The sequence below is a fragment of the Gracilinanus agilis genome, chromosome 6 (genome assembly GCF_016433145.1).
Source record: "Gracilinanus agilis isolate LMUSP501 chromosome 6, AgileGrace, whole genome shotgun sequence".
Lineage (NCBI taxonomy): Eukaryota > Metazoa > Chordata > Mammalia > Didelphimorphia > Didelphidae > Gracilinanus > Gracilinanus agilis.
In genome coordinates this window covers 239,347,607-239,373,677 of record NC_058135.1, presented here as the reverse complement: position 1 = coordinate 239,373,677, position 26,071 = coordinate 239,347,607, and the positions used below count along the sequence as shown (strand labels likewise).

The following is a 26,071-nucleotide window of genomic DNA, read 5'->3' as shown; positions in this document are numbered from 1 at the left end:
AGCACTTCAAATAAAAAAAGGTGGAAAGAGATATAAGGGTTTGCCTGGAAAATAGAACACTTTACAGGAGTGGAAGGAAGAAGAAAGAGATACAATAGGGATCTTCAACTATTTCAAGGGCTATCAGAAGGAAGGGCCAATGGGATTGTTTTCTGAAAGGTGAGAACTACAACCTGTCGGCTCAATATCAGGAAGAACTTTCTAATGAATAATCCTGTCCCAGAATGGAATGGTCTTGTCAGCTTATGGAGTATATTTCTTGTCATGAGAAGTACTCAAACACAGGTTTAATCTAAAGCTCCTCTGGAGGGAATGTCGTTGTGGATGCTCAATTATTAAGCAGAGGGTTGGTGACCTCTAGAAGATGGAAAAGACCAGCTAGGAAAGGAGGCTGAGGAACTACTGCTAATGTCACATATATGGTTCTGAAAGTAAATAGAGACCTGTTTGCCATGTGCCTGAATGAGGAAGTCTGTATGAAACAATCTAAGTCCAAGAGAAGAAAGCAGCATTTCACATGTGAGTCATCATACCACTCAGGGCACTCATCAGTAAAAAAGTGCATATGTTGAAAATACAGAGAGATGCAAAAAAGAACAGATAGGGATTTAATGATGGAGTACTGAGAGAACTGGAGTGTTTTGGGGGCATTCCTTACACTGGTAAGGTTGACAGCAAATAAGACAACTATCTCCTTTGGCAACACATCCTATGGTCTCTGTCAAGAAATAAAATCCTGGGCTGAATAGACCATCAGTCTGAAAAAAGGGGACAAGTTTATGCTGTTATAATTTGGCCACCTGAAGGCTCAAGTCTTCTGATCCTTCTGTTCAGCTTAGTCAAGTATTATAAGGGGAGAAGTCCCCTAGCACAAAACTCGCATCCTTTATTTATGATTCTTCATCCCATGAACATCCAGAGCCCACTATTTCCCTCCTAGGCCTAGAATAAGGGGCAGCGAGGGAGGAGGAAAAATACAGAGGACACTGTGTTCTAGCATAAGCACTCAGTACTGGTCAAGGCACTCAAACCATAGCCTATGTCTTCCAAACTCCATTTCCCTCCTGGTACAAGAATACAAAGCTTTTTTTAAGCAGACAGGCTTATTTAACAATTTTCATCCACATATATCATCATAGCAGAATAACTTACCAAAATAAAAAATACTTACCCCTCATCAGCAATTTTAAGTTTATCCTCATCTGAAGAATCATCACTTGATGAGATTATGGCTTTTGATTTTATTTTTCCCTTCATTGAAGGAGGCAATCGTTCTGGCTTAGGCTAAAAAACACACATATGCACAATAAGTGTAAAATTTAATTTTAGGTAATTTTTGTTAAATTAATTATATGAGGTAGGACCAAAGGGCAACTGAATAACTTTAAATTAAACACTACCATCTTGTGCCCCACAGTCTCATTATGTGAGAGAGTTATTTTTGAGGCATACCAAATGATACTCTCCCCTGTGCCTCTCATAATTCCTGAAGCCTACACTGTCTGCTGAGTACAATTTAAACTCCTGGCACTTAGGGCCTCCACGATCTGCCTCTAAGCTATTCTGTCAACCTTACTTTCCATTATTCCTCTTCGTGTTTTCTATGAACCAATCAAATTTGACTATACCTAACCTCTGAGTATTTTCCATAATTTATTATCTTACCTTATTCCATACATTTGCTCCTACTGTTTAGACAGTTAGGGGGCACAGGGGATACAGCACAGAGCCAGGAATCAGGAAAACCTAAATTCAAATCTGGTCTTAGACCTTACTAGCTTGGGCAAGTCATTTAACCTCTGTTCACTACAGTTTCCTCATCTGTAAAGTGGGGATAGTAATATTATCTAATGCCCAGAATAGTTATATGGATAAAATGAGGTAATAATTATAAAGCACTTAGCATAGTGCCTGGCACATAGTAAAAGCAATTATCATTATCATTATTGTTAGTTATCATCATTATTATTATGATTGCTGTTGTTTTTATGCCTGGAATGCCCTCCCACTCTGACCACTACCAACCCAACTACCTCTCATAGCACAGCTCAAATGCCGCCTCCTCCTAGAGCCCTCCTAGAATCTCCAGCAAGAAATAAATTCTCGTCTCTCTTAAGGTCACCATAATTTGTATTCTTCTTAGGCTCATGGGATAGTCTTTTTACTTGATTTGTAAACATCACATCTCCCACAAAATGTAAGGCTCTCGGGGGCACCTGCCTCATTTGTCTTATTTGCAGTGGGTATGTAATAAAAAAGAAACATCATGGTAGAGGGGGAAGAAAGCTGGTTTATGAATCCAAAAGACTCTGGGCTAGTACCCTGGGCAACTACCTAAACTGAGAAATTGCCAAGAAGGTGTGGCTCTGCATTGCTATAGGGTTTCCTCATCTGAGAAGTGCCACATACCAATCAAAAGCACAAGTCCAGCTCTTTTATTCCTCCCCAAAATGAAACATGCAGATGAACAGGTTATGAAAATGGACTTACGGCCTTCTTTTTTTCTGCTCTAGGTGGGCGACGCTTTTTCGGCCTGGGGCCATTTTCAGTTTCTTCCTCATCAGATCCATCATCTCCCTTTGGTGGTCTTAATAAAGACAAAGAGATAAAGAGCAGACTTAAGTAACATTCATACCTGTTAGAATAATCCCCTATGAATGGATAATGCTATACTTTTATATGAATGTATATATTTTGTTTCCATAATCACACTGTTAAAGTCCTCATGAACAGAGACCGGGTTTTCTATTTCTTGTAGAGCCTTCTTCTATGTTTGTGGCACAAGACGGCAAAAATCACGCACTCAAGAAAGCTGACAAACTGAGGAAACGTCAGCCCCTTTCTGTTTATCTAATGCAGGGTCAGCTTTCCATAGGTCTGTAAGAGGCAGCCACTTAAATGGGGGCAATCTGAGAAGCGGTATCAAGGCTCTTCTGCCCCGCAAAATATCTTCCTCAAAACTGCAGAGGGTAGAATGTTGCTACTCATTTTCCAAACGATTTAAATGATCAGAAACAAAAAGTCCACCTTGCAATTCTAGGTGCAAAAAACAAAAAGTACAGATGAAACATGGAGATGTAAGTTCTGTTATAGTTCTAGGTCTCTTGATATCATAGTATTCTTTCTTGCAAACAAAGCTAAAGTCTCAGATTAGGGATCCTGAACTGTTTAGTCATGGTCTCCTGGGAAGCCTATGAATCTTTTTCTCGGAAAAATATTTTTAAATACACAGGATTACAAAGGAAACCAATTACACAGGAGTATAGCTAATTCAAATTTTAGAAAACAAATTTATAGCCCCCACTAGATTAAGAGCCTTTGTCTTAGAGAAAGGGAGGCAAAAAAAAATCCTCAAACTAAAATGTCCAGGAAGACCAAATGGTGACTAGGCTTTGCCAATTTTCTAAACATCAGCACTCTTAAGCTCTCTAGAAATCCTGCTCTAAGCCCTCCCTGTGGCATAGAGAATACCACAGGTTCTCAAAGGTCTGAGGCCAACAGAACACAAGCTGGGGCAGCTGTTACTGGGCTCTGCAGAAGAAAGAGGTGAAGGCTCACACTGATGAGAGAAGATTCCATGTTTGTAGATGTGGAATTAAACTGAAGGCAGTGTTCTGCCTAGCCCTGACCCACAGTTCTCTAACCCACATTCTCTATTACTGGCCTTTTCCTTAACTTGGAGCCATATTCCATGGCTACCTTGGGCTATTTTCCTCTCTCATTTTCTTTATGCACTTTCTATGCTAATGAAAAAATATAATCAGTAAGAAAACTATTAACGACCACAGGAATTGTTTGCATTCACTAATAATCAGAAAAAGCAGATGTTATTACATGTATCTATAAAAGCCAGCTAAACTCTGAAAGCCATAATTCATTATCTTCATTATAGCCTTGTAGAAAGAAGACCTGGAGTATTATACAGGGGGGCCAGGAGAGAAGGAAGAAGAGGATGACCCCACTCCTCCTCCACCCCCTTCAGAATCCAGCCAGGAGGCTCAATAACTTTGTTTTTGTTTTTTTTTTGTTGTTTTTTGTTTTTTAATTTTTTAAACCCTTAACTTCTGTGTATTGACTTATAGGTGGAAGATTGGTAAGGGTAGGCAATGGGGGTCAAGTGACTTGCCCAGGGTCACACAGCTGGGAAGTGTCTGAGGCCGGATTTGAACCTAGGACCTCCCGTCTCTAGGCCTGGCTCTCAATCCACTGAGCTACCCAGCTGCCCCCAGGCTCAATAACTTTGGACATGACAGGACTTAACCACCTCTAATCTTTTTAGTAAGATGGAGGAGGCACGAGGCTTTGCCATTAGCCCTGCAGATCCTGGCCCTGTCATTTGACATATGGACTTAAACTAAACTCCCTCGGGCCCTGTTGCTTCATTCCCAACTTCCTTCCATTTTCTCCATAGCTAAATTTTCTTGTTTATACTGTATTTTCCATTTGGACTGTCTTGGTTTTCCTATTGTATCTCTGGAGGTTGACACAGTATTTCATAGATGTTTTTTCGTCATTCATTCATTCATTGATTTATTATTTGAGGACTAGTCTAGCTAATTGTGAAGAGTGCACCAGAAAACTGGACCCAAAACAGTTCATAGTAACTAGGTGGCATGATGTGTGGAGTGCTGGACTTAAGGGTCAGGGTGAGTCAAGTTGGAATCCTGCTTCACACATTCATTAATTCTGGGACCTTGGGCAAATCACTTAACCTCCCTCAGCATCAGACTCCTCATCTGTAAAATGGGAGTCATAAGAACACCTACTTCACAAAGATCAATAAGCTCATGCTGATGTTAAAGTACATTTTAGACTTTGGTCTGTTGGAAATATAATGAGGCTCAGACGAGACACTAGAAGGGGTGGGGGTTGGGAAGAGGGGAGCAAGATTGATCTGTACTGGGACATGACGACAGGCCTTTCCAATTATTCAAGCACAAACTACAAGCTAGAAGCTAGGAGAACTTGACATTATTTTTGTACCTTTGTATAGATCTGGGAAGGACATTTTGTTTTCAGGGAGCTAAGGAAACCAGATTACCTCCTCCGCTTTTTCTTCTTCCTCTCGCCTTCCTCTTCTTCTCCTTCTTGTTCACTCCCACTGCCCTTCCTCTTCTTCTTCTTCTTGGACACAGGCATATCTTCATCGGTGTCATCATTAACAAATTCATCAAACTCACCTCCCTTCTTAGAACGCTGAAATCCAAATGAAACCAAAGCCAATTATTCCTTGGCAAGTGGAGCACACTCAAGTACTAATAAAAAATAGCAAAAAGGGATCTATAGCCATTTACTCCATCAGAGCTATTTTTACTTTACAGATTTAATGAGGCAGGAACATGGAGCAATGGATACAGCATTTTTCCTGAAGGCAGTAAGACCAGCCCCAGACACTGTGTGATCCTGAGCAAGTCACTAAACCTGTTTGCCTCAATTTCCTCAACTATAAAATGTGGATAATCATCATACCTACCTCCCAGGGTTGTTGGGAGAATCAAATGAGATTGTATCTGTAAAGTGCTAAGTATAGTACCTGGCACATAGTAGGCACAATATAAATGCTCATTTCATCCTTCCATTCCATTTATCCATTAATTCCCATTTAGTAAATATTCAGGGAATGGTATCTGAGCCAAGTCCAAGTTTTTAAAAATTCCATAGTAAAAGAATACTATTACATTTTTTTTAATTTGCTTAATATCTGGCAAAAAAAGAAAAAAACCCAAAAGTAGAAGGGCAATGCAATCAGTTTTAAATGGAATCTCATTTCTGCATGAAGTGGGCGTATCAGATCATTTCTACCATTGTCTCCCTTGGACTTGGGCCCATCTCTAGTCACCCCAGGAAATAGGCCTCATGGGGCTGGGCCCTGAGCATCAGGAGGTATACGTACCCTGCCCCCACCACCGCCACCACCTCTCTTTTTTTCCTTCGTCCCTTCTGCTTCCCCTGTGAACATGAGGATGTTCTTGGTCTTCTCCACATACTGGGCTCGCTGCTCAAGGAGTTTCTTCTGCTCTTCTTTCTCTCGAAGGCGTTTTTCTTCCTGTGAAATACAAAAAAACATGGGAGATAGTTAAGTCAGGATGTCCCCTGTGCATCTGCCCAAAGGCCCCAGCAGCACAAATGCTATCTCCATGGGGTTTCCCCAAAGGTCCACCCCATCCGCCTTGACAGGGCAGTTGTTCCTGGTGTCCGCAGAACTCTCTATATGCAGCCATACCCCATAGTAAATAAGTCAACAGAACCTGTTCCTTCAGCAGTTTCTGCCGTAATAGTTCCTTCTCTTGCTCCTGTTTGGCCCGGAGCTCTCTCTCCTCTTCATCCTGTTTGCGTGCTCGGGCTACATGGTATTGAGCCTGGCTTAGTAAATCAGAGCATTGCCTGGAGAATTAGGAGAAACATGGGTTGTGGAGCTGATCCTCAGCATGCAAATAACCTTCAAAGGGGCATAATTTGATATTTACATCAAGTCTTAAGTCACATTTAATCAAAAACACATTCAACCTTGAAGCAATGCTAAGAAATACTTTTTCATTTGAAAAAAGGAAAATAACGTCAAACTCAAACTTTACCAATACATTATGACTTGGAGTTGGGAAATACTTTTGAGTCTGGGGAAACAACAGACAACACCCAAATCCTCAAATGAAATTTAGAGTTCACAGAATTTAGAGCTAGAAGGAACTTTCAAGATCATCTAGTCCAATGATGGCAAACCTTTCAGAGACTGAGTGCTATACCCCCACCAGTGCCTTACCTGATGGGGAGGGAGGAAGCAATCCCATTGGGCTGTTGGGCAGAGGAGTAGGGGAAATGAGGAATGTCCTCAGGCACATGGAGAGGGCGAGGGGAATAGCTCGGCCCTCTGGCTTTCTAGTAACAAACTGGTAGCTGACTACAGGTGTGCCCATGGAGAAGGCTCTCTGCGTGCCCTTTCTAGCATGCATGCCATAGGTTCACCATCACTGGGCAAGCAGTAGTGAACTATGGAAGAGACTGAGCTGGGCTAAAATCTGGGACCTGATTTACCTTAAATTAGAAAGGCTGAGACTTCTCTCTATCTGTAAGAAACTCTTCTCTCTTCACTAATAAATGCTTATAACACTGGTGGTGAGCCTCCAGATCACCTTTTTATTTGTAACATAACAGTGCCATGTCTTAGAAATATGAGGTTGCTTACCTGGCTTCTGTAGCAGCAAGGGCCAAGTCAAATCTCATTTTGTCTCCTACTTTGCTCAGATAACTAAAATACCTAGTTCAAATATGAGGGGGAAAGGTATTTAATAGTAAGTTGCTAGGACATTCTATGCATTATTTAAAAAATCATGCAATGTCTAATGAAACAAATCATTTTAGAATTTTAAATTTGCTTTGCAATTTAAAAAAACATTATAATATCCATATGTTGGCTTTTGTGCATGATTTGTCACCATGACTCTACTTCTACAAAAATTGCTATTATAACAAAAGTAAAATGAGATGAATAACATTTTAAAGAGCAGATAAAATGTGCTTATAATTAAAATGAACAATTAGTAAAGCTATCAGTAATGAGCAAGAATATCTTGACCTTGCAAAGTTCATCAAAATAAGGAAATTCACATTTAATGTTGTCCCCAGTTAAACCAAAAAATAACCTATGATTAAGTCAGGGTGTCCCCAAAACCAACCAATGAGTATTTATTGTGTTCTAGGCACTTGTGGAGAAGAGATAGAATTACTTTAAAAAAAAAAAAAAGTTTTCTACCTTCGAGGAGTCTTTAAAAAAATCAAAATATAAACAAAAGATATGTTGAAGGTAAAAATGTTTCTATGCTAGCTTTAAAATCCTCTAACAGAAAGTATTCTGTGTTCATAAGTAATCATACAATTGGAATTGTGTATTTTCTTTTTAAGTATTGAAGAAGAATAAATACTTTAAACAAATTAGAGAGGGCTCATGTAAAAATAGTTTGCCCACATCAAATTTTGCTAGGACTACATTTAGTCCCTTACATAATTATGCCTGACAATGTGTTTCCTTATTCTTTCATCAAGAAATTAACCTAAGTAACCTTTGCAAATTCCAGGTATATAGATTACCAACACTAGATTTTAATTAGCCTGAGGGTAGGAAAGCTATTATATTTATCTTTATGGTAATCTCTCTTAATGGTATCTGGTACACTTAAGAAATATTTGCTGAATGAATGAGAAAATAAAGTATTCCAAATGACATTTTCTAAAAGCATTTTCTTTACCTGTGGGCAAGTTCCAGTTCTTTAACTGCATTAAGCACTTCCTTCAGATTACTCTTTTCATCCTTAAGGACGGAAGTCGCTAGCCTCTGAAGTACCAGAGCCACATTGAACATGAGAACTGTATCACTGGGGGCCACATGTCTAGCCTGTATTCATATAAAGCAAAAGGAAATAGGTTCCATGAGCTAAACCACCTGAGATAGACCTTGCTCTAAAATCTTCACACAGGTAGCTTTCACAGATGTACCAACATACCACCCCAATCATCTAATTTGGTTCAGATTAAACAGAAACTTCTTACCTTCAGCAAAGTCTGTTTGCACTCCTGCAGCTTGCCACATTTGAATAGGGCACGGGCCAAATACAGAACAACCTCTGTATTCTGGTGTTTGTAGAACTTCCGGAGGCAGTTTTCATACTACAAGGAGAAAAAAAAGTGCTGAAATATAACTAGAGATTGCAAGACCATTCCAGTTTGTCAGTGTGGATTCATGTAATTCAAGTACTGCTCACCAAAAGGGCAGGGCCTTTTCAAAAGGTCTATAGTTTCAGAAGATTATCTCGATTGTGTTTTTGTTTGAACATTCTTCAAGATACACTTTGGTCCCTCAAAAATGTATTTGAGAAATCTGTGTTGTTCCAGAATTTGGGGGATAATCAGCTGAATTATCCATATCAATGGCAGCAGAAGTACAGATGAATTCGGAGTACTAAATATAATTTTAAACAACAACAAATGCCCTCTCATATTTTCTTTCTAGCCCCAACCATAGTCCCTATTCTCATCTCTGTCCTAGCTCAGTCCTATTGATGGTTGCTGGGGGCCTAACTAAAACTACAAGAGAAAACGAACCCACAGGTTGCTAAAGATAACCAAGATAAATCAAGCAACTATTGTATCTCACACAAGAATTTTACTATGATTTTAAAAAATATGTTAAATGCCCAAAAAATAAATATTACTACTGCAAAAAGGTTGTATATAATCAGGCTATGTTTAAGGCTTGGCAGATGGCAATTTATTGAATTAATCTCAATCTCTACAATGAATAACAGTGTACAATAAGTGCCCCTGTTTACCTAATTCTCACTGTATAAAATAACAGTAGCTGACATTTACATAGTATTTAATGGTTCATATAATATTTTACATTCATTATCTCATTTGATCCTCAGCAACAGCTACATGGGCAAGTAGGAACATTATTCCCAGCTCTAATTTATAAATGAATAAACCAGGCACAGAGAAGGAAGTGGTCAGGCAGTTAAAAAGATGAACTCTTGTCTGAGAACAGAATTTGGATTTTTTTAGCACAAGCTGAAATGATACAAACAGTGCCTGGCATAGAGTAGGCATTTCACAAATGTTTGTTATCAACAAGATCCTAGTTAGGGAAGGAATGCATCTAAAAAGGGTCAATTAGAACAGATTTTTCTTGGGGCAGCTGGGTGGCTCAGTGGATTGAAAAGCAGGCCCAGAGATGGGAGATCCTGGGTTCAAAATTGGCCTCAGACACTTCCTAGCTATGTGACCCTGGGCAAGTCACTTGACCCCCATTGCCTAGTCCTTACCATTCTTATGCCTTAGAACCAATACATATACTACTGATTCTAAGATGGAGGGTAAGGGCTTAAAAGAAAAAACAAAACAAAACAAAAAACAGATTTTTCTGGAGACTTGCAAATGGTCCATGAATTTCCCTTCAGTGGAGGTATTCAAGAAAAAGGCTGAGTGATCATTTCTTGGCTACATGTGAGGCTGAAAAAACTCTAGCCCTTTCACTATAGAAATTTTGTAATTTTAAATTATGCACATCTATCAGATTTAGACCATTTCCTAACTTACTAGAGATCAGATACTTCACTATCTTGCCTTAGTAATATATACTAAAACTTAATAGTTTAAACTGAAAAGAAAGTAGGATGGAAAAACTACTACAAATATCTATGAAGCTGGATTCTAAAGTAAAGATACAATGAGACTAACAAAAGAGATACTCTGAAATTTACAGGAAACAAAATCCAAGGAAGGAGCCAGTTACTGAGACGCTGATACACAAAGGTTCAAAGTATATGAAACACGCAAGAAGAATTAGAGATATTAAATGAAGGAAACAAATTTGACCCCATAGAGATCACCAAAATTTGGGAAGATGAGATTTGTGATTTCAATCTGACTCTGAAAAGCTATCTTTTATTTAAAATAAATAGGACAAGTAAAAGGGAGTAGATTAAGGGTATGCAGAGATACTGTTTTATATTAACAAGATATACTCATATAAGAAAATCTGGGAGCCAAGGCAGAAAGCACTGAAGTAAAGATCAAGAATAGTGTATTTACAGCATATTATAGACTAGCTAGACTAAAAGAGGGAAAAGATGAAGAAATTACTAAAGAGATCATAAGCCTTACACAGAAACATGTTCTAGTAGTGATGGAGGTCTTCCAATGCCTGGACATCTGCTAGTACATTCTCTCTCTGCCAAGAGCAAATCAATTTCAGAACATGATAGTTTTGTTTTGTTAAAGATAGAAGGATGAAAAAGGAGAATGTGTATTCTGGACCCAATTCTTACCCACAAAGAATTGCCTACTGAGTGAAGTCAGTTCAATTCAATAAAAACCAAGCTTTTACTATGTGTAAGGGGATGTAATCATTCTATCTTAGAACCTGTGAAAAAGCCTAAATTGTTCATACCTAGAAATGGCACTGCTTAGGTATCCGAAATAGGTTGATGACAATAAAACCACCCATATATACCAAATATCTATAGTAGCACTTTTTATACTAGCTAAGAACTGAAAAAGTAGATGCCCATCAATTGGGGAATGGCTAAACCAATAGCTGTACACTCTAAGAAACAATGAATGTGATGAATACAGACAAGTATAGGAAAACTTAAATGAACTGATGCAAAGTAAAGGAAGCAGAACCAAGAAGACACTAAAAAGTGACAACAATATAAAGGGGAATAACAAAATAATCAAAGCTGCAAATGATAATTGGCCTCAAGAGGGGACATGAGAGGGGACCACTTCCCTGTGCTTCTTAGAACAAACGAGGGGGCAATGAGTGTGGAACACCACAAATAAGATTAGTTTTTTCAATATATTGATTAGTTTTGATAAATTGTTCTTTATCCTCTTAAAATGTAAGTGATGAAAATACAAAATAATACAAGTTTATTTTTAAAAAATTTAAGAAGAAATATGCAAAAGTAGAATAAGCTGACCATGAGTTTCCTTTCATTATACTGGCTATGTTAGACTAAATAATTGTTAGCTCTTTCACTTTGGAAATTTTAGTTTTAAAGTATATACATTTTTCTATCAGATTTAGAGCATTATCCAGATTACTAGAGTTCAGATAATGAATTACTTTGCTTTAAGTTAATGTATATTAAAACTAAAACTGTAACAGAATTAAAAATAATTCTGATACACTCAGTGCATTTGTTCATAAGAGGCTCTGACCTGTAATTTTGAACAATTAGGAAAAATGATAAAAGAATAGTATTTCATTCCACTAGAGGGCAGAGGTGATTAAGAAAGTGTTTAACAACTGGTCTTAACAAACATTTTTTAATTCCAAATTTTCTATTACTTTTAGATGATCCAAGGAAAAGGTATATACATTACCATCTGAACAGCACTGATATATTGCTTCTGCTCTACATATATGTGTGCTAAATTTAGCCACACATCACTGATATCTGCAGTTGCTTCTCTTACTTGGGCAAATACATCACGAGCCTCACGGAAATATCCTTTGTGGGCCAGCACAGCACCTAAAGAGAAATGAAATATACAACAACAACAAAAATTTTTTTTTTAGTTTAAGCTGATAGTGCCTAGTAGGAAATTAGGACAAATAAAAATGGCAAATCATATTTCAGAATTGTATTTATAGAGAAATTCAAGGTAATAACCTCAGTGTTGAACTAAGATTCACCATCACTCGTCTCCGAATCATAAATTTCAAACTAGTGCAAATATACAAGCTTTACACTACCTATGCCATTGGCAGCATAGAGGTTCTTAGGATCATTTCTGAGGACTTGCTTGTAGATGGCTAGTGCACGATCCTGATGTCGCTTTTCCTACAGAAGAGAAATGACACCATTAGTTAGAGAAGCCAGGTAGTTTTACCTCTCATTCATTTTAGTCACGTCGCCGACGCTGTCCTGCCTCTGAGATTTTCCTGGACCTGTGAGAGTCTTTTACCCCCTCAGTAGTTCAGTCAAAAACACCAAACCCTACTTTCAGTAAATAAAGCAATTACCTTCTCTCGGTCTCTGGTGGGTTGATGCAAAGTCTGTAGCCAAACATTGCCAAGGGCCAGCATGGAATATGTGTCATTTTGAGTTGATGGTTGCTTTAATATTCTTTCAAATTTCTTCTGACCTGGACCCCATTCTTGCTTGGCCAAATGAAGATTGCCAATCAGAGACCAAGCATCTGGATGATCCTGAAAAACACATATTAGAAGATTTTAAATATTCTAGGTCTCAGAAGGGTATAAGTTGGAAGATCTTTAAGATCATTAGGGGCTTCTCTGCAATTAGAAGGTGTCAGTAGAAGAGCTAAGACAAAAGTCAGGAATTCCAAGCTAATGTAGTCTACGTCTTCCATGTTAACTCTCCAATTCTGGTGTAATGGAAAGCCCCATGAACTGAGAATAAAAGAAAACTTAGGGTTTGAAAGATGAGGCATCACAAAAACAAAGGCTATAATATAGTGACATTCTACATACTGGAATGAATTTCACCCCAAGTCACATGAGGAGTGCAGGTTACTTTTATGGAGAGGCAATAGTAGAAAGAGACACTTGAAGATAAGGACATATGGATATAACTGCACATATATGGTACTGGGCATCGAATACTCATTAATAGATTAAGTTTGTTGAGAATGCAGTAGAGAGGAAATTTGACTGAATGATCTTTAAGGTCCCCTCCAACTCAACTTTCTAGGAGTCTTTGTACCCCCAAAAGTCCATATACCTAGTATCAAACCACCCACCATTGACCATGAAAAAGAAACAAAAATTGGTAAATGATATACCTGAGATCAATAGGTCATAATTTTTAAAAGGAAATACACTCATTAGATGATTAACTGAAAATTTTCATTTCCCAAAAAGGATTAATATCACCCACCTGGTTGATCTGAAGGGCTTCCTTAAACCAATCTGAAGCCTCATAAAAGTTTCCTTTATCTCTAGCCATTGCTCCTAAACGTAAATAGCCTTGAAAGAAATGAATATGAAAATATCAGCTTTATAAAATCAAACTTAAGGTCAAGTTCTATTACTTCAGTCTGTCATTCAAGGTCCAAATCTTGGCCACCATCCAAATTTCCCCCAATTTTCACCCACACAAATTGTCCAGTCCCAAAGTTCTGTCTCCTTCCTAAGCCCCATAGGCATCCCATCTATCTCCCCTTCCTTTTCCATCCATACTTCTCTCCTGGCACCTTCTACTCCAATCCTACTCATTTTTAAAGGCCATGTTCAAATCTGTCCGGCAAACAGTTAAGTCTTATGAAGCTGGGAGTTATATCTTTTTTCCCTTTTGTATCTCATATAGCTAATGTCATACCAAGTATATAGTAGGCCTCCAATAAGTATCAGTTAAATGTCAACATTTCTCATTTTTGCATGCTTGTTAAATAAATGTATGTTAAATGAATAACTGACTTGCAGTTTTTAAAAAGTAATTTAAAATTCTTACAGTCAACATAATTAGGGTGCTCTCGTAGTATATTTTTATACAGCTTTTCTGCTTCGTGGAATTCACACATTGCCTCATAAAGCCTGGCCAGATTGTATGATGTTGTAACTGAGATGGCATTATAGTAATGTTCATCATGCTCAGCTTCTGCCTTGGCACGATCCAAAGATGCCAAAAAATATTTCTGTTAAAAAAATAGAAAAACAACTTTCAAAAAAAAGTTAAGTCAGGGCTGGCTGAAGAAACGAAATACTCCAGAGGCTTATTGGATATTTCATTTTCTCACCTTTGCCTCCCCTAAGTTTCCAAGCCTAAAATGGAGGGCACCCACGTTATTCAGAATCTCTGGTGGGACGTCAGCCTGTACCTTCTCTTGTAGGATTCGTGTTGCTGTACCATATGCTGAGAGGGCACCCTGTGAGCCCATAAAGACAGAGGTAGGCTTAAGTCACTGTGATGACCAACACCATACAGTTTGTAACACACAGTGGGCAGTGCCGAGCTCAAAGGGAATTCTATACCACGTACTTGTATGTCAGTCTGCTCTAGGATTTGTGCCAATTCAATCCAAGCCTCGACATCATCCGGATATTGCTCTGTGACTTTCTTCAAGTGGCCCTGAGGCACAGGAGATACCAGGATCAGTGTGCTATCCACAAGTTACCAAGACGAATCATGAAGGTAGCATTAGAGCATCCAAAGAGGAACTTATCAAAGTGACAAAATCAAAACCTTAATGTTTATAAAGTATCAAGGAGAAAGAACAGACCTGAAGTCAGGAAGTAGGTTGGATACTAGTTTTTCTTATGGCTTCATTGTCTGGCCCTGGGTATGTGACTCAACCTTTTCAAGTCTGAGGTAATGTGAAAACTGGAGTTCTCCTATCCATAAAGCCTTTTGTAACCACAAAACACTATATTATTTAGATGATTTCCCCCTGAAGTCTTATTTTCTTTAAAACCCATATCTTCTCAGAATCAATACGGTATATTGGTTTCAAGGCAGAAGAGCAATAAGTGCTAGGAAATGTCTTGCCCAAGGTCACAAAGCTAGGAAGTATCTGAGGCCAGATTGAACCTAGGACCTCCTGCCTGTAGGCCTGGCTTTGCTATCCACTGAGCCACTTAGCTGTTCCCCAAAAGTCTTATTCTTGAGACATGAAAGCAAGCCCAAGTTTCTAAAGGGCTAATGTCAATGAAGTTGACAAGCCTTGGGGATCCCATACCAAGTAGAAGATCAGTTCCTGTGATCTGTTGTCCCAGGTCCACAAGGCGTAAGTGTAATGAAGTGCTTCCCCAGAAGGGTGGCCAGTAGGGGGATGAATGATTTTGGTTATACTAAGTTGTGAACACTATTTTCTTTCTTTCTTTTTTTTAGCCCTTGCCTTCCGTCTTGGAGTCAATACTGTGTATTGGCTTCAAGGCAGAAGAGTGGTAAGGGCTAGGCAATGGGGGTTAAATGACTTGCCCAGGGTCACACAGCTGGGAAGTGGATGAGGCCAGATTTGAACCTAGGACCTTCCATCTCTAGGCCTGGTTCTCAATCCACTGGGCTACCCAGCTGCCCCCTGTGAACACTATTTTCTAAGACTAAGAGGGGTTGTATGATCTTTGTCAGCTGAGAGGGTAGCATAAGGATAAAATAATCACATTTCTAAAATATCAAATTCTATTGTTAGTTTTTTTCTAGAGTTAATGAGATGTAAGGGATGACTTCCCTGGGGCCTTTCCAGTCCCAACTAAAATCCCACCCTCTGCAAGGAGACCTTCTCAACCCCTCAATTCTAGTACCTTCCCTCTATTAATTACTTCTAATTTATCCTGTTCAGAGCTTGTTTGTACGAACTTATTTGCTTGCTATCTCCCTCATTAGATTGGAAACCTCATGAGGACAGGGACTGTCTTTTGCCTCTTTGTGAATCCCCAATATTAGCCCAGTGCCTGGCACCTAGCAGCTTGACTGAAACATCGAAAAGGAAATGATTTCAGAATAGCTAAGATTTTTAGGAGAACCTTGGCAATGTCTCGTTTGTCTTGATCTTCAGAGGCAGCATAGAGAGAACCAAGAATTTTCATTGTCTCGTAATTATTGGGATAGGCTTTCAAAACTTTCTCAAAGCACTGAGATGCATTTTCCTTGTCACCTCGGTAAATATACATCTGACCTAAACCAAAAAAGGGTAGTACGAAAGAGGATGAGGCAAACTGGGTGGCTTGATAGTAGTACTGGAAAGCTTGATCATAGTCTTCCTGAACATGGAAGGACCTGGCCAGCTGATAACAGCTTTCTGCCTGCATAGCTTCCACCTCTGTGTTATGGAAAGCATGGAGAGCCAAGTGCTGGACTTTACTATAATCCTGAAAAATGAAGAACACAAGAAAAAGAAGGATAAAACACCAAGTCACCCTAAAAGATGATGTCATAGAAAATGTTTCCAGAAGTAATATAAGAATTAGATGTCTCAAATAGTAGCATTATTTGGTACCAGGCCACCTCAGTTTGATCTTTTCTCCCTCACAAAGGACACCATGCACTTAATAATCCTTTACTTTAGTGGTGTGTATTAGGCAAATAAATGAAATCTTAATTCCTGGTTTTATCTCACGAGAGCTATCAGTCAGAATTCTATACTGACAGGAGTAAGAAACCACTTCCTACAAATTAAGACTTAAACTTCATACTTCTGTATGGACCACAACAAAGTTGTCATCATATATTTACCAAATGTCCTCTACATATCTGCCACTCTAAAGAAGGCACACATATCACACTTCCTATAATCATGGTTCCATTTAGATGCATCTTTAGGGTCTGCAAGGTTTTCTTTTCGCAATACTCCTCAAAGGTAGGGAAAACAAATATTATGATCTCCTATTTTATAGGTAAGAACTGAGGGTCAGAAAGGGTAAGTGACTTGTCTTGGGGCACATAGCTAGAATCCATTCCACTGAGAGAGCACATGAAATACATAGATACCCTAGATCTGTGTTGGCAAACCTATGGCATGCATGCTGGAGTGAGCTGGAGGGTACTCTTCCATTCCCCCTCTCCATGCACACCTGAGGACATTTCTCACATCGCCAACCCCTTTGCCCAGCAACCTAATGAAAATGCTTCCTTCCTTCTCTGCTTGGGGTAAAGGGGGAGAGGAGGCGGCTCACATGCAGCGTGATGGCTGCAGTTTGGGCACTCAGACTCTACAAGGTTAGCCATCATTGGCTTAGATCATGATATAGCAATCAACTGAGGGATCAATATAAAAACTCAGGTCCTAATCTATACTTATCAGTCTCAGACCAACTTTACATTAGTATAAAAGAAGAAATGTCATATGCTTTGAAGCGAAATCAAGAGTTAAAGATAAAAGATTTCTCAAACCTTTTTGAAGAAAAAGTGATTTGCCAAATGGTTTAGTACCATAGGATTGCTAGGGTCTATTGTGTACGCTCGGGAAAGAAGCTGGACGCCATTTTTGATAGAGTCAGCCTAAATAAAAGACAGAGATTGAGATTAGAGTATAAATGAATAATAAGCTGAAGCACTTTTTCCAAAATATTTTCTTTTCCAACTTTTAAAGATATGAAGCTGACACAAAAAAGCCAAACCTAGATAGCACTGTAGCTCTTACTTTGCTTGTCTATATATAACTTAAATGTTTCCCAATAACTACAAGAACTTTATTGAAGTTTTGGAAATATTCCCTCATGTTATAATTTTGAGTATGTGAGCATCATTTGACACAAATGATTTAGAACACTTTGGTTCAACATGGCAAGCAAAAGAAAATACTCCAATACAATTAATTTTTAGCTTTAATGAAACTTTTCCTAACAGTCTGTCACATCTGTTATTTAAATGCATATAATTAATGATACTCTGACGGAATCATTTTTCTTCCTTAAGTAAGGCCACCTTTGTAGATGGTTTGTAAGAAGATATCATATTATGCAAAGAAGAATCTATTTATAAAAGAAAATATGGTTCCTTTTTATAAGCTATATTTTCAATTCATCCTTTTAGCTAAACAGATTCTTTAAGAATTTTTCATTGATAACCAAGTTAATCAGCACTTGAATTATTTTCTTATTCACATACCTCTTTATTATTAAGTTCTAGGACAGCCAATCCAACTAATGCTCCCACACACTTGGAGTTGAGCTCCAGGGCCCTGCTGAATGCCAGACGAGCTTTCTCCAGTTTGTTCAGCTTTACAAAGCAATGTCCCATACCTAGGCGAACTTCCGCTAAAAAAAAACAAAACCAACTTATTCAACCTGTAAAACTAAGGTATTTTTAAAAGTTCTATTACTTCTGTTCAATGAAAATCAAAATTTGACCCTTCTCCACTTCATGTAAATACAGTAAAACTGAATTATCAATATCTTGTTTTGTTACTGATTTGTTTTTTCCATAGGTCAAATCATATCCTACATCAGAGTTCCTTCCCCATGTATTTAAATGATGTAAACCTTCCCTTTGAGAATGCAAAATCCCTAATGCTGGTTTGTTATACATCTCCCAACACAGTTAGACTGTGTTTCTGATTGACAGTTTTCAGGTAGAGAAAACAAAAAGTTCCTTGAAAGTGAAAAGTGCTGTTATTAACAACAACAAAGTACTGTCTGTAGATTTTTTTTCCTTTTCACAGATCTGCTCTTTAAGTAGCACAACAACCTGGCCATAGATGGTTTGCTCTCTCACATACATACTGACTACTACTTGCTTGCCTAAGAGGATAGAAAGGCACTTACTTAAGGAAAAGGTTCTGTGCAGAGGGAAGAGTCAGAGCTACCAGCCATGAACAATAGCTGGGCTTGTTGGCAGACTCCTACAAGGACTATCAGAGAAAGGGCTTTAGGTGATCCAGTGGTGTCACTAGCTGAAACTAGATCTAAGTAGAAAAAGTACCAGACACCTATGGACAAGACCATTCTCCTTTAATAAAAAGGGTAGGAAGAGTAACAGACACTCTTGAAACACAATGCTTCTTTCAAGTTTTCTTGCTTATCTGTAAAAAAGTAACGAAAAACCAGTATATGATGAATACTGAAACACTGCTATCTCCCTTCTGATTGTACAATATGATTATAGTATCTGACACATAGCAAAACACTTGGCAAATGTTTTTATTTAGCAATTGATGATAACTGAGATTTACTTTCTTGAATGCAGCATGATATTGAGAATTTAGAGGGGAAAAAAAATTATGATCATTAATCCTACTTCCTTTTTTGATATGATTACAAGTCTGGGAGAACTATACCATACCTGTATTTCAGCAAAGTATCTCAGCAAATCAATTAATGGGCACTTATTAAACACCAATGTGCCAGACACTGTGTTAGATTCTGGGGACATAAAGACAAAAACCAAATGGCCTTGTGCTCAAACTGACATTTTATCAGGGAAAACACCTATGCATTGAGTAAATAAAAAATATACAAAAAGTAAACACAATCTAGGTTTGATTTTTTTTGCGTGTGAATTGGGTTGGTTGAAGAAAATCATTACAGCCCTGTGTCCTTCACCCTGGTCAGGCTACATTAAGATTGCTGGATTAAGTTCTGGGAATGCCGTTTAAGGAAGGACACTACCAAGAAAGAGAATGTCCTAAGGAAGTCACTAAGAAGGTCCTGTGAAGTCTTGAAGCCATGCCACATGGGATCAGCAAAAGAAACTTGGTGTTGGTATGAGAGACAACATAGGTAGGAGAAACATGAAGACTATCTTCAGATAGCTTTAAGGGTTCACTCTGGGAAGAGGTTATTAGCTTTATTTCTGCATGGAGGGAAGAACTAGGGTAGAAGCCAGAGACAGGCAGATTTTAATTCAATACAAGGCAACAATTCCTAGTAATTAGAGCTTTCTGAAAGTGAATGGGCTTTTTGAGAAAATAGTGAGTTGTCAACAGAGTTCTTAAAATAACAAAACTTCTGGGAGTGTTGTAGAAGGACTCATGCTTCAAGTAGGGGCTAAATTATGTGATCACTGAAGTGCCCTTTCAATTCTAATATGATTTTATGAATTCAAATGGCACATTATCACCTATTATCTTGTTTTAAAAAGTAATGGAAAATTTAAAAAAATTCTTAATGTCATTTCTTTTTCTATCTGAAGTACATTTTCTCATATAACCTGAGAGTTAAAAAGCATTCCACTAAACTATTGATATTAAGTTGGGTCACAGTTTTAGCTTAAATTAATTAACTAACTTTTGCTCTTCCCTTACCTGGACATCCTGGGTTGGTACGTAGAGCTTTTTTATAATATGCAAGGGCTCCTCTATAATCTTTCTTGTTGAATGAAATACAAGCTTTACCTGTCATGATTTAAAAAAAAAAAAGGCAAAATCAATTGAAAGTGCTAGTTTAAAAAATGTAAAGCCAAGCCCATGATTTCAATACAAATAAATACACAGAAGAAGCAATATACTTTTAAGATCAGACCCCATGTATCTTTAAAATAATTCTCTGAACTATTTTGGTATATTGGCTGAAAAAGGAGGGGTCACTGTTTACTAATCATTCAGTGTTCAGGAATTAATAGTTAATTCAGAGTTATTAATTTCTATCCATTTCAACAATAATTTTTTTTTACAAAATAATTTAATCCCTTAAAAGCACAATCTGCAGGATGTTTTCTCTTTGTAGATTTCATCCACTGAATGTTTTGAAATACTCTTTAGAAGATAAGCTTCATTTTTTAATTAAAACAAAATTCTTTCCCCTTTGCTGAAGGGCTGAAGTCTGACTTTCAATAAGAGAACTGTATTACTGATACAGCTGAAGAAATAAGATTCCTAAGATGGCTACCAAAGATAGCTTACCAAGAAGAGCTGGTATATTATTTGGAGATTGATTGAGTACAAAATGAAACTGTGCATCAGCTTGATCCATTTTGTCACCTTCCAAAAGACAAAAGCAGGCTCTTCCTAATAAATGGTTCTAGACAAAAAGAAGCACCAAATCAAATTTCCATTTATAATAGATGATCAATATTTATTTCCAAAGAACTTGTGATAAAAAAGGGTAAAATGTGATAAATGGAGATGAATCCTTTTAATTATAAATAGTTGAAGTAGAACATATAATTAGTTTAAACTAAAAAAAACAAAACAAAACTTTCCTAAACTGCACTTTTCACAATAATTCTGATGACAAAAACACTACATTTCCAAATTCTGTCTGAAATCTATGGTTGTCCCCCTCCCCCCACCAAGAAAATATGACAATGCTTAAACAGTGTGTTGTACAGGAGAATTATACTTGTTACATTCATACAACTAACTTCTTCATAAAAATGAATCAGAAGCAAATAGGAAGGGCTAAGTGGCTCGTGGACAAAGAGTCAGGCCTAGAGATGAGAGGTTCTGGGTTCAAATCTGACTTTAGTCATTTCCTAGTTCTATGACCCTGGGCAAGTTACTTTAACCTCAATTACTTTCTACTAACCTAAGCTATTCCTTACCACAAGTCTTCTTTTAAAACACCAATATTTTCTGGATGATGAAAGCTAGCTATATCGCTACAAATCATTTACCACTACAACCCCTGGAATACCAACCATGAAAGTGACCTAAAAAGCAATGGAAAGTTGAATGATGGATGCAAAAGGCTACACAGAGCATGGTGCAAGGGAGAAAGTAATCAAGCACCTGAGTACGAATCCAATTATGTGACTTTGCAGCTTTAGCCAAATCCCTTCAAGTCTCTGGGGCTCAGTTTCCTTATTTTTTAATTGAAGGAGATGGACTAGCTACCCTCTGAGGTTCCTTCTGGTTCTACATTTGTTACTCTATGAACCTCTATTACCAAGAGTGACTGGAAAGTGGCATTGAGAACATGTCTAGTCAGAAAGCAAGGTAGGCTGGTCATGTAGAGGGTGTAAGGAATAAGAGATAGCAGTTGGGCATGAGCACTGGTACCTCTAGGATTTTAAAAGCCTATGGGAGTCAAGCAGCATGCTGAGCAGGTCCTCTGGAGGACTTTTGGAACAACATGAATGAGAACTGCACAAGGTGAGGAGGCTGTGGTTTAGGGAAGGCAACCATATCAAAGAGAATCCAGATTCAGATTCACCAGAGCCATTTTACTCAAGATTTTACAAAACAATAATGACAGTTTACTTTTCGTCACAAACCTCTCTTACTCTGGCTAAATCAATATTCATTTCTGTAAGAAAGATGAGTCTGTTTCATTAAACAATAAGATACACCCTCATAGTAAACCATACTCAGCAGCTATCAATTAAAAACATTGCTAAGGAAAACTTTTTTTTTACCTGATCATACATGATAATTTTGTCAGCCATCGTATACAACAAAGTTGCCTGTGTGATGAGCTCTTTCTTGTTGTCCTTGTTTTTTTCTTTCCTGGCCTGCTGTACATAGTAGGCTGCCAACGTATCTAGGCAAGTCATCTGGTCTTTTTCATGGTCTCTATAATCTAGGTTGCCATCTATTCGTGCTGCTTCCAACAACTTCACAAAATCTTCTGTTTTGCCTTGCTTGTAATATTCCAGCTAGAGAAAAGAAAAATTAGATAAGAGATAGCAACTAAGCTGAGCCCTCAAGAGTTGTGGTGGGAGAGTAGCATGAAATATATCTGGACAAGTAAGGCTGAGGCCAGATTTTTGAAGGGCTTTAAAAGCTAAGTGGAGGGCTTTATTTTTCTTATGGGCAATGGAGAATGATTTTTGAACATGGTAGTGATATGAGTTAATCTCTGTTAGGCAGGCATGTACAAGATGGATTAGAGAAGGGAGAAACTAGAAGCAAGATCAGTTAGTGGTCTATTACAACTGTCTAGGCCTTATAAAAACTGATAAAAGTAGAATTATAAAAATGGAAAAATGAGGGTAGATTTAAGAAATTTTGTAGCGGTAGAATCCAATAGATTTGGTAAGTGATTGGATATAGGGTTTGAGGGAAAAGTAAGGATTATTCCTAGGGTGAGGACCTGAGAAATTGGAAGGAGAAATGGAAACATTTGGTGGGGAAATAAGTTTGTTGGGGAAGATAATGAGTTCTGTCTCAAATGTGTTTGAGATGCTAACAGGAAATCTAAGTGGAAATGTCCTTTTAGGCAGACATTGCCATAGGACTATAGCTCAGGACAGAGATTAAAGTTGTAGGTATGAAGTGGAAGTCCAATGCACAGAGAAGATAGTTGAAACTCTCTCCTTCAGTAGAATAACTCTTCTTCTACATGGTATCATTCAAGAGGATATAGCAGGATAAGAAAAAATTATTTTGGTTTTGCCTTTACATCCTGAACTCCTAGAATAATAAAGCCTGGCACATAGTAGACATTTTAAAAATGTCAGCTCTATTTATAATGACTACTGCTTCTAATTTCTCTATTTCCTGGAAAATCGGGCTGAGGGAGAGTCATTAGGTGGTCCCAGTTTTCACTTCACAAAAACTTATGCCCAGAATTTATCTGGATTATTCTGAATAACTTTTCTTTTAAAATGATGAAATACTGTACATTTAGTATGTCAAACCTATTCTACAAATGATAAGAGAATAAATTTCTTTGGACACAATATAACTCCACAACGGACCTGAAGTCTATCTTGAATGGAAATCAGATACACGTAGCATATTAAAAGATACATACTCTGAACTTATTTTCCTAGTCAGTAAATGAAAAAGACTTATTTAAATAAATACTAACCGCTAAGGCGATCCATATGTGCAGCTGAGTATGTTCTTGTTTCAGAATACTGATAACTTCATCCCCCTCTGGTAACTGATCGAAGTCAAGTTCAATGACCTAAAATACAAAAATATTTGTTACTCATTATTCACATCCTTGTTCACAATTGTTATTCCCAAAGTACAAATTTTATTTATTGGTACACGTATACATATTTATGTAATAAACAAGAAAAAATAGCTTATGTTTATTTTCAAATGAGACAAAATGCCCAGCTCAAGAGTACTGATACCATTTAAATCCTTTTGGCAAGTACAGTGATTCCCAAAGTGAGCGCTACCGCCCCCTGGTGGGTGCTGCAGTGATCCACAGCAGGGTGGTGATGGCCACAGGTGCATTTATCTTTCCTATTAATTGCTATTAATTTTTTTAAAAAATTCATTTCCAGGGGGCTAAGTAATATTTTTTCTGGAAAGGGGGCGGTAGGCCAAAAAAGTTTGGGAACCACTGGGCAAGCACAAGAAATATATTCATAAGTATAAGCACAAAAAAGTTGGCATTACTTGATAAGGCAGAACCAAAACCATTTTCGCTTTAAAATACCAGAGATGTCTTGGTGTGCTGAATACAACAAGCACTGATTTGCATCTGTACTTGGAACCCAAGTATGCCACCCTAATTACCAAGGAAAATAGCCCTAAATTGTATATACAGGTATCCTTTCCAAATCATGAAGGTTAGGGGTGGGGCACCCCTACAATCTGAAAAATCCAGGTAAAATTTTTTGGCTCTCCCTTTGTACTGAAGTATGAATTTTTTCTTTTTCTTTTATGAAACATTTACAATACCTTACTATAGATTTTGAGTTAAGTATTTGGTCATAGGTTATATGGTTTCTAAACTTTTTCTGTCATCTGCTGACCTCTGTGTGTTGTCTGCAGCTTCCACAAAACACTTCCCAAAATTCCAATTTAATTTCTTATGCTGACCCTTGACCAGGAGGCAGAACGTCATAATACGGAAGGAATACTTGTATTTTAATACTTTAACAACCTGTGATTTCATTAGGGTAAGTAAAGACTGCAAGTCTCCACTATGACTTCGTAGGCCTACAGGAGTTTCTGTGGCCAAAAATACTATCATATCACCAAAAAAAACAATCTGTTAATTGACAGACTTCTGTTAGGCTAATCTTCAAGACATAGCCTTAGTCTGTGTAGGCTCTTAATTCAGGCTGGCACAAATGGTGGTTCCATTCCCTCCCTCCCCCCAACTTCTGGTTTACACTGAATTGGTACAGGCTTCAAGAACCCAGAATCACCTCCACATCACCCAGAGAGAAGGACTATAGTGATGGGGGACTGACTTTGAGGAAACATAAAGTGAACTAACTACATTGTAAAATAATCAGCTTTGCAAATGGAACCAAGCAGCAGCGGCCCCTAATGTCAGAGACACACTTGAACATGTGCATAACCAATCAGGCAGGGATATAACTCCACTCTGGATGACTTTAAATACTAAACTGGAACATTAGGAAAAGTCTAAAATTCGGGTGCATACAAAGCAGCGGGAGTGAACCCCTTACAATGAAGAGAGGAAAGGGTCCAGAGGAGTTCTGACAACATCCCTCAACTTTCTGGTCCTCTGAATCTCCTGGCTAAGCTTCGAGGTGTAGACCCGTCCCCCCTCCCAGCTCTTTTCTAAGCTTCGCCCCGGGGTTTGCATGCTACCACAGTTGTCAAGCTGCCGGTAGCCTTGGGGAAACAGGTCAGCTCATTCCCTCAGCTGCGCTTATCTCAGTTTCCTCCACTGTAAAAGCAGAGTGTCTTCGTTTGGGCCAGGATCCTGTGGACAGCTTGGGGTTGGAGGAGGGGCAGTCGGGGCTCCCACTAAGTTGAGAGTGGGGTGACAGGTACTGGGGTCTGGGTAAAGTTGCCAGGAGTACTCCTACAGTCCGGGGGTCAGAGGGGCTCGCAGACAGAAAAGGAGAGGTGGTTATCGGCCTCCTTGGACTCCCCCTAACTGGGAACTCCGGCACTGTTTGCACCGGAGACCCCAAGATCACTCCAACAGGGGTCGAAGGTGGGGGTGTCAGGCTCTCTGCCTCTTCGGAGCCTCCAGAACAGTCTGCATCAGAGACCCTAGGGTCAGTCGGAATATCCGGCTCTCAGTCTTCTCAGAGCCCCTTTCCCTGGTCTGCACCAGAGACCATTAGACCGCTCAGACCTGGGATCGGGGTTGGAGGCAGGTCAGACCCTGGGCTGGGGGGAGGGAAAGGGGGGGTCAGAACTCGGGGTAGACTCCGGAACAGAGTTAGGGGTAGAGGATAGAGAAGGGAAGAGCGAGCCCCTTCGGCTGCCCCGCCCCGCCCCCGCCGCTGGGCGGGGGCAGGCCCCTCTGCGCCCCCTTCCCCCCACCCCCCACCCCCCGCCC

General features: G+C 38.7%; 1 protein-coding gene across 1 annotated transcript in view; it reads right to left on the bottom strand.

The window, feature by feature from the left end:
• Positions 1–26,071, bottom strand: part of CTR9 (CTR9 homolog, Paf1/RNA polymerase II complex component) — a 114,815-nt gene that overhangs the window by 2,312 nt on the left and 86,432 nt on the right. The window contains exons 3-25 of the mRNA XM_044681825.1: positions 25,590–25,765; positions 23,654–23,752; positions 22,257–22,496; positions 20,803–20,920; positions 20,206–20,295; positions 18,072–18,220; positions 17,355–17,462; positions 15,989–16,333; positions 14,505–14,594; positions 14,263–14,391; positions 13,977–14,160; positions 13,404–13,492; positions 12,527–12,712; positions 12,257–12,344; positions 11,884–12,032; positions 8,545–8,661; positions 8,244–8,389; positions 7,184–7,255; positions 6,249–6,384; positions 5,894–6,046; positions 5,042–5,196; positions 2,491–2,587; positions 1,172–1,284 (exon numbers count right to left, since the gene is read on the bottom strand). Coding sequence (XP_044537760.1) covers positions 1,172–1,284; positions 2,491–2,587; positions 5,042–5,196; positions 5,894–6,046; positions 6,249–6,384; positions 7,184–7,255; positions 8,244–8,389; positions 8,545–8,661; positions 11,884–12,032; positions 12,257–12,344; positions 12,527–12,712; positions 13,404–13,492; positions 13,977–14,160; positions 14,263–14,391; positions 14,505–14,594; positions 15,989–16,333; positions 17,355–17,462; positions 18,072–18,220; positions 20,206–20,295; positions 20,803–20,920; positions 22,257–22,496; positions 23,654–23,752; positions 25,590–25,765 — 3,229 coding nt within the window. The remainder of the gene's footprint in view (positions 1–1,171; positions 1,285–2,490; positions 2,588–5,041; positions 5,197–5,893; positions 6,047–6,248; positions 6,385–7,183; positions 7,256–8,243; positions 8,390–8,544; positions 8,662–11,883; positions 12,033–12,256; positions 12,345–12,526; positions 12,713–13,403; positions 13,493–13,976; positions 14,161–14,262; positions 14,392–14,504; positions 14,595–15,988; positions 16,334–17,354; positions 17,463–18,071; positions 18,221–20,205; positions 20,296–20,802; positions 20,921–22,256; positions 22,497–23,653; positions 23,753–25,589; positions 25,766–26,071) is intronic.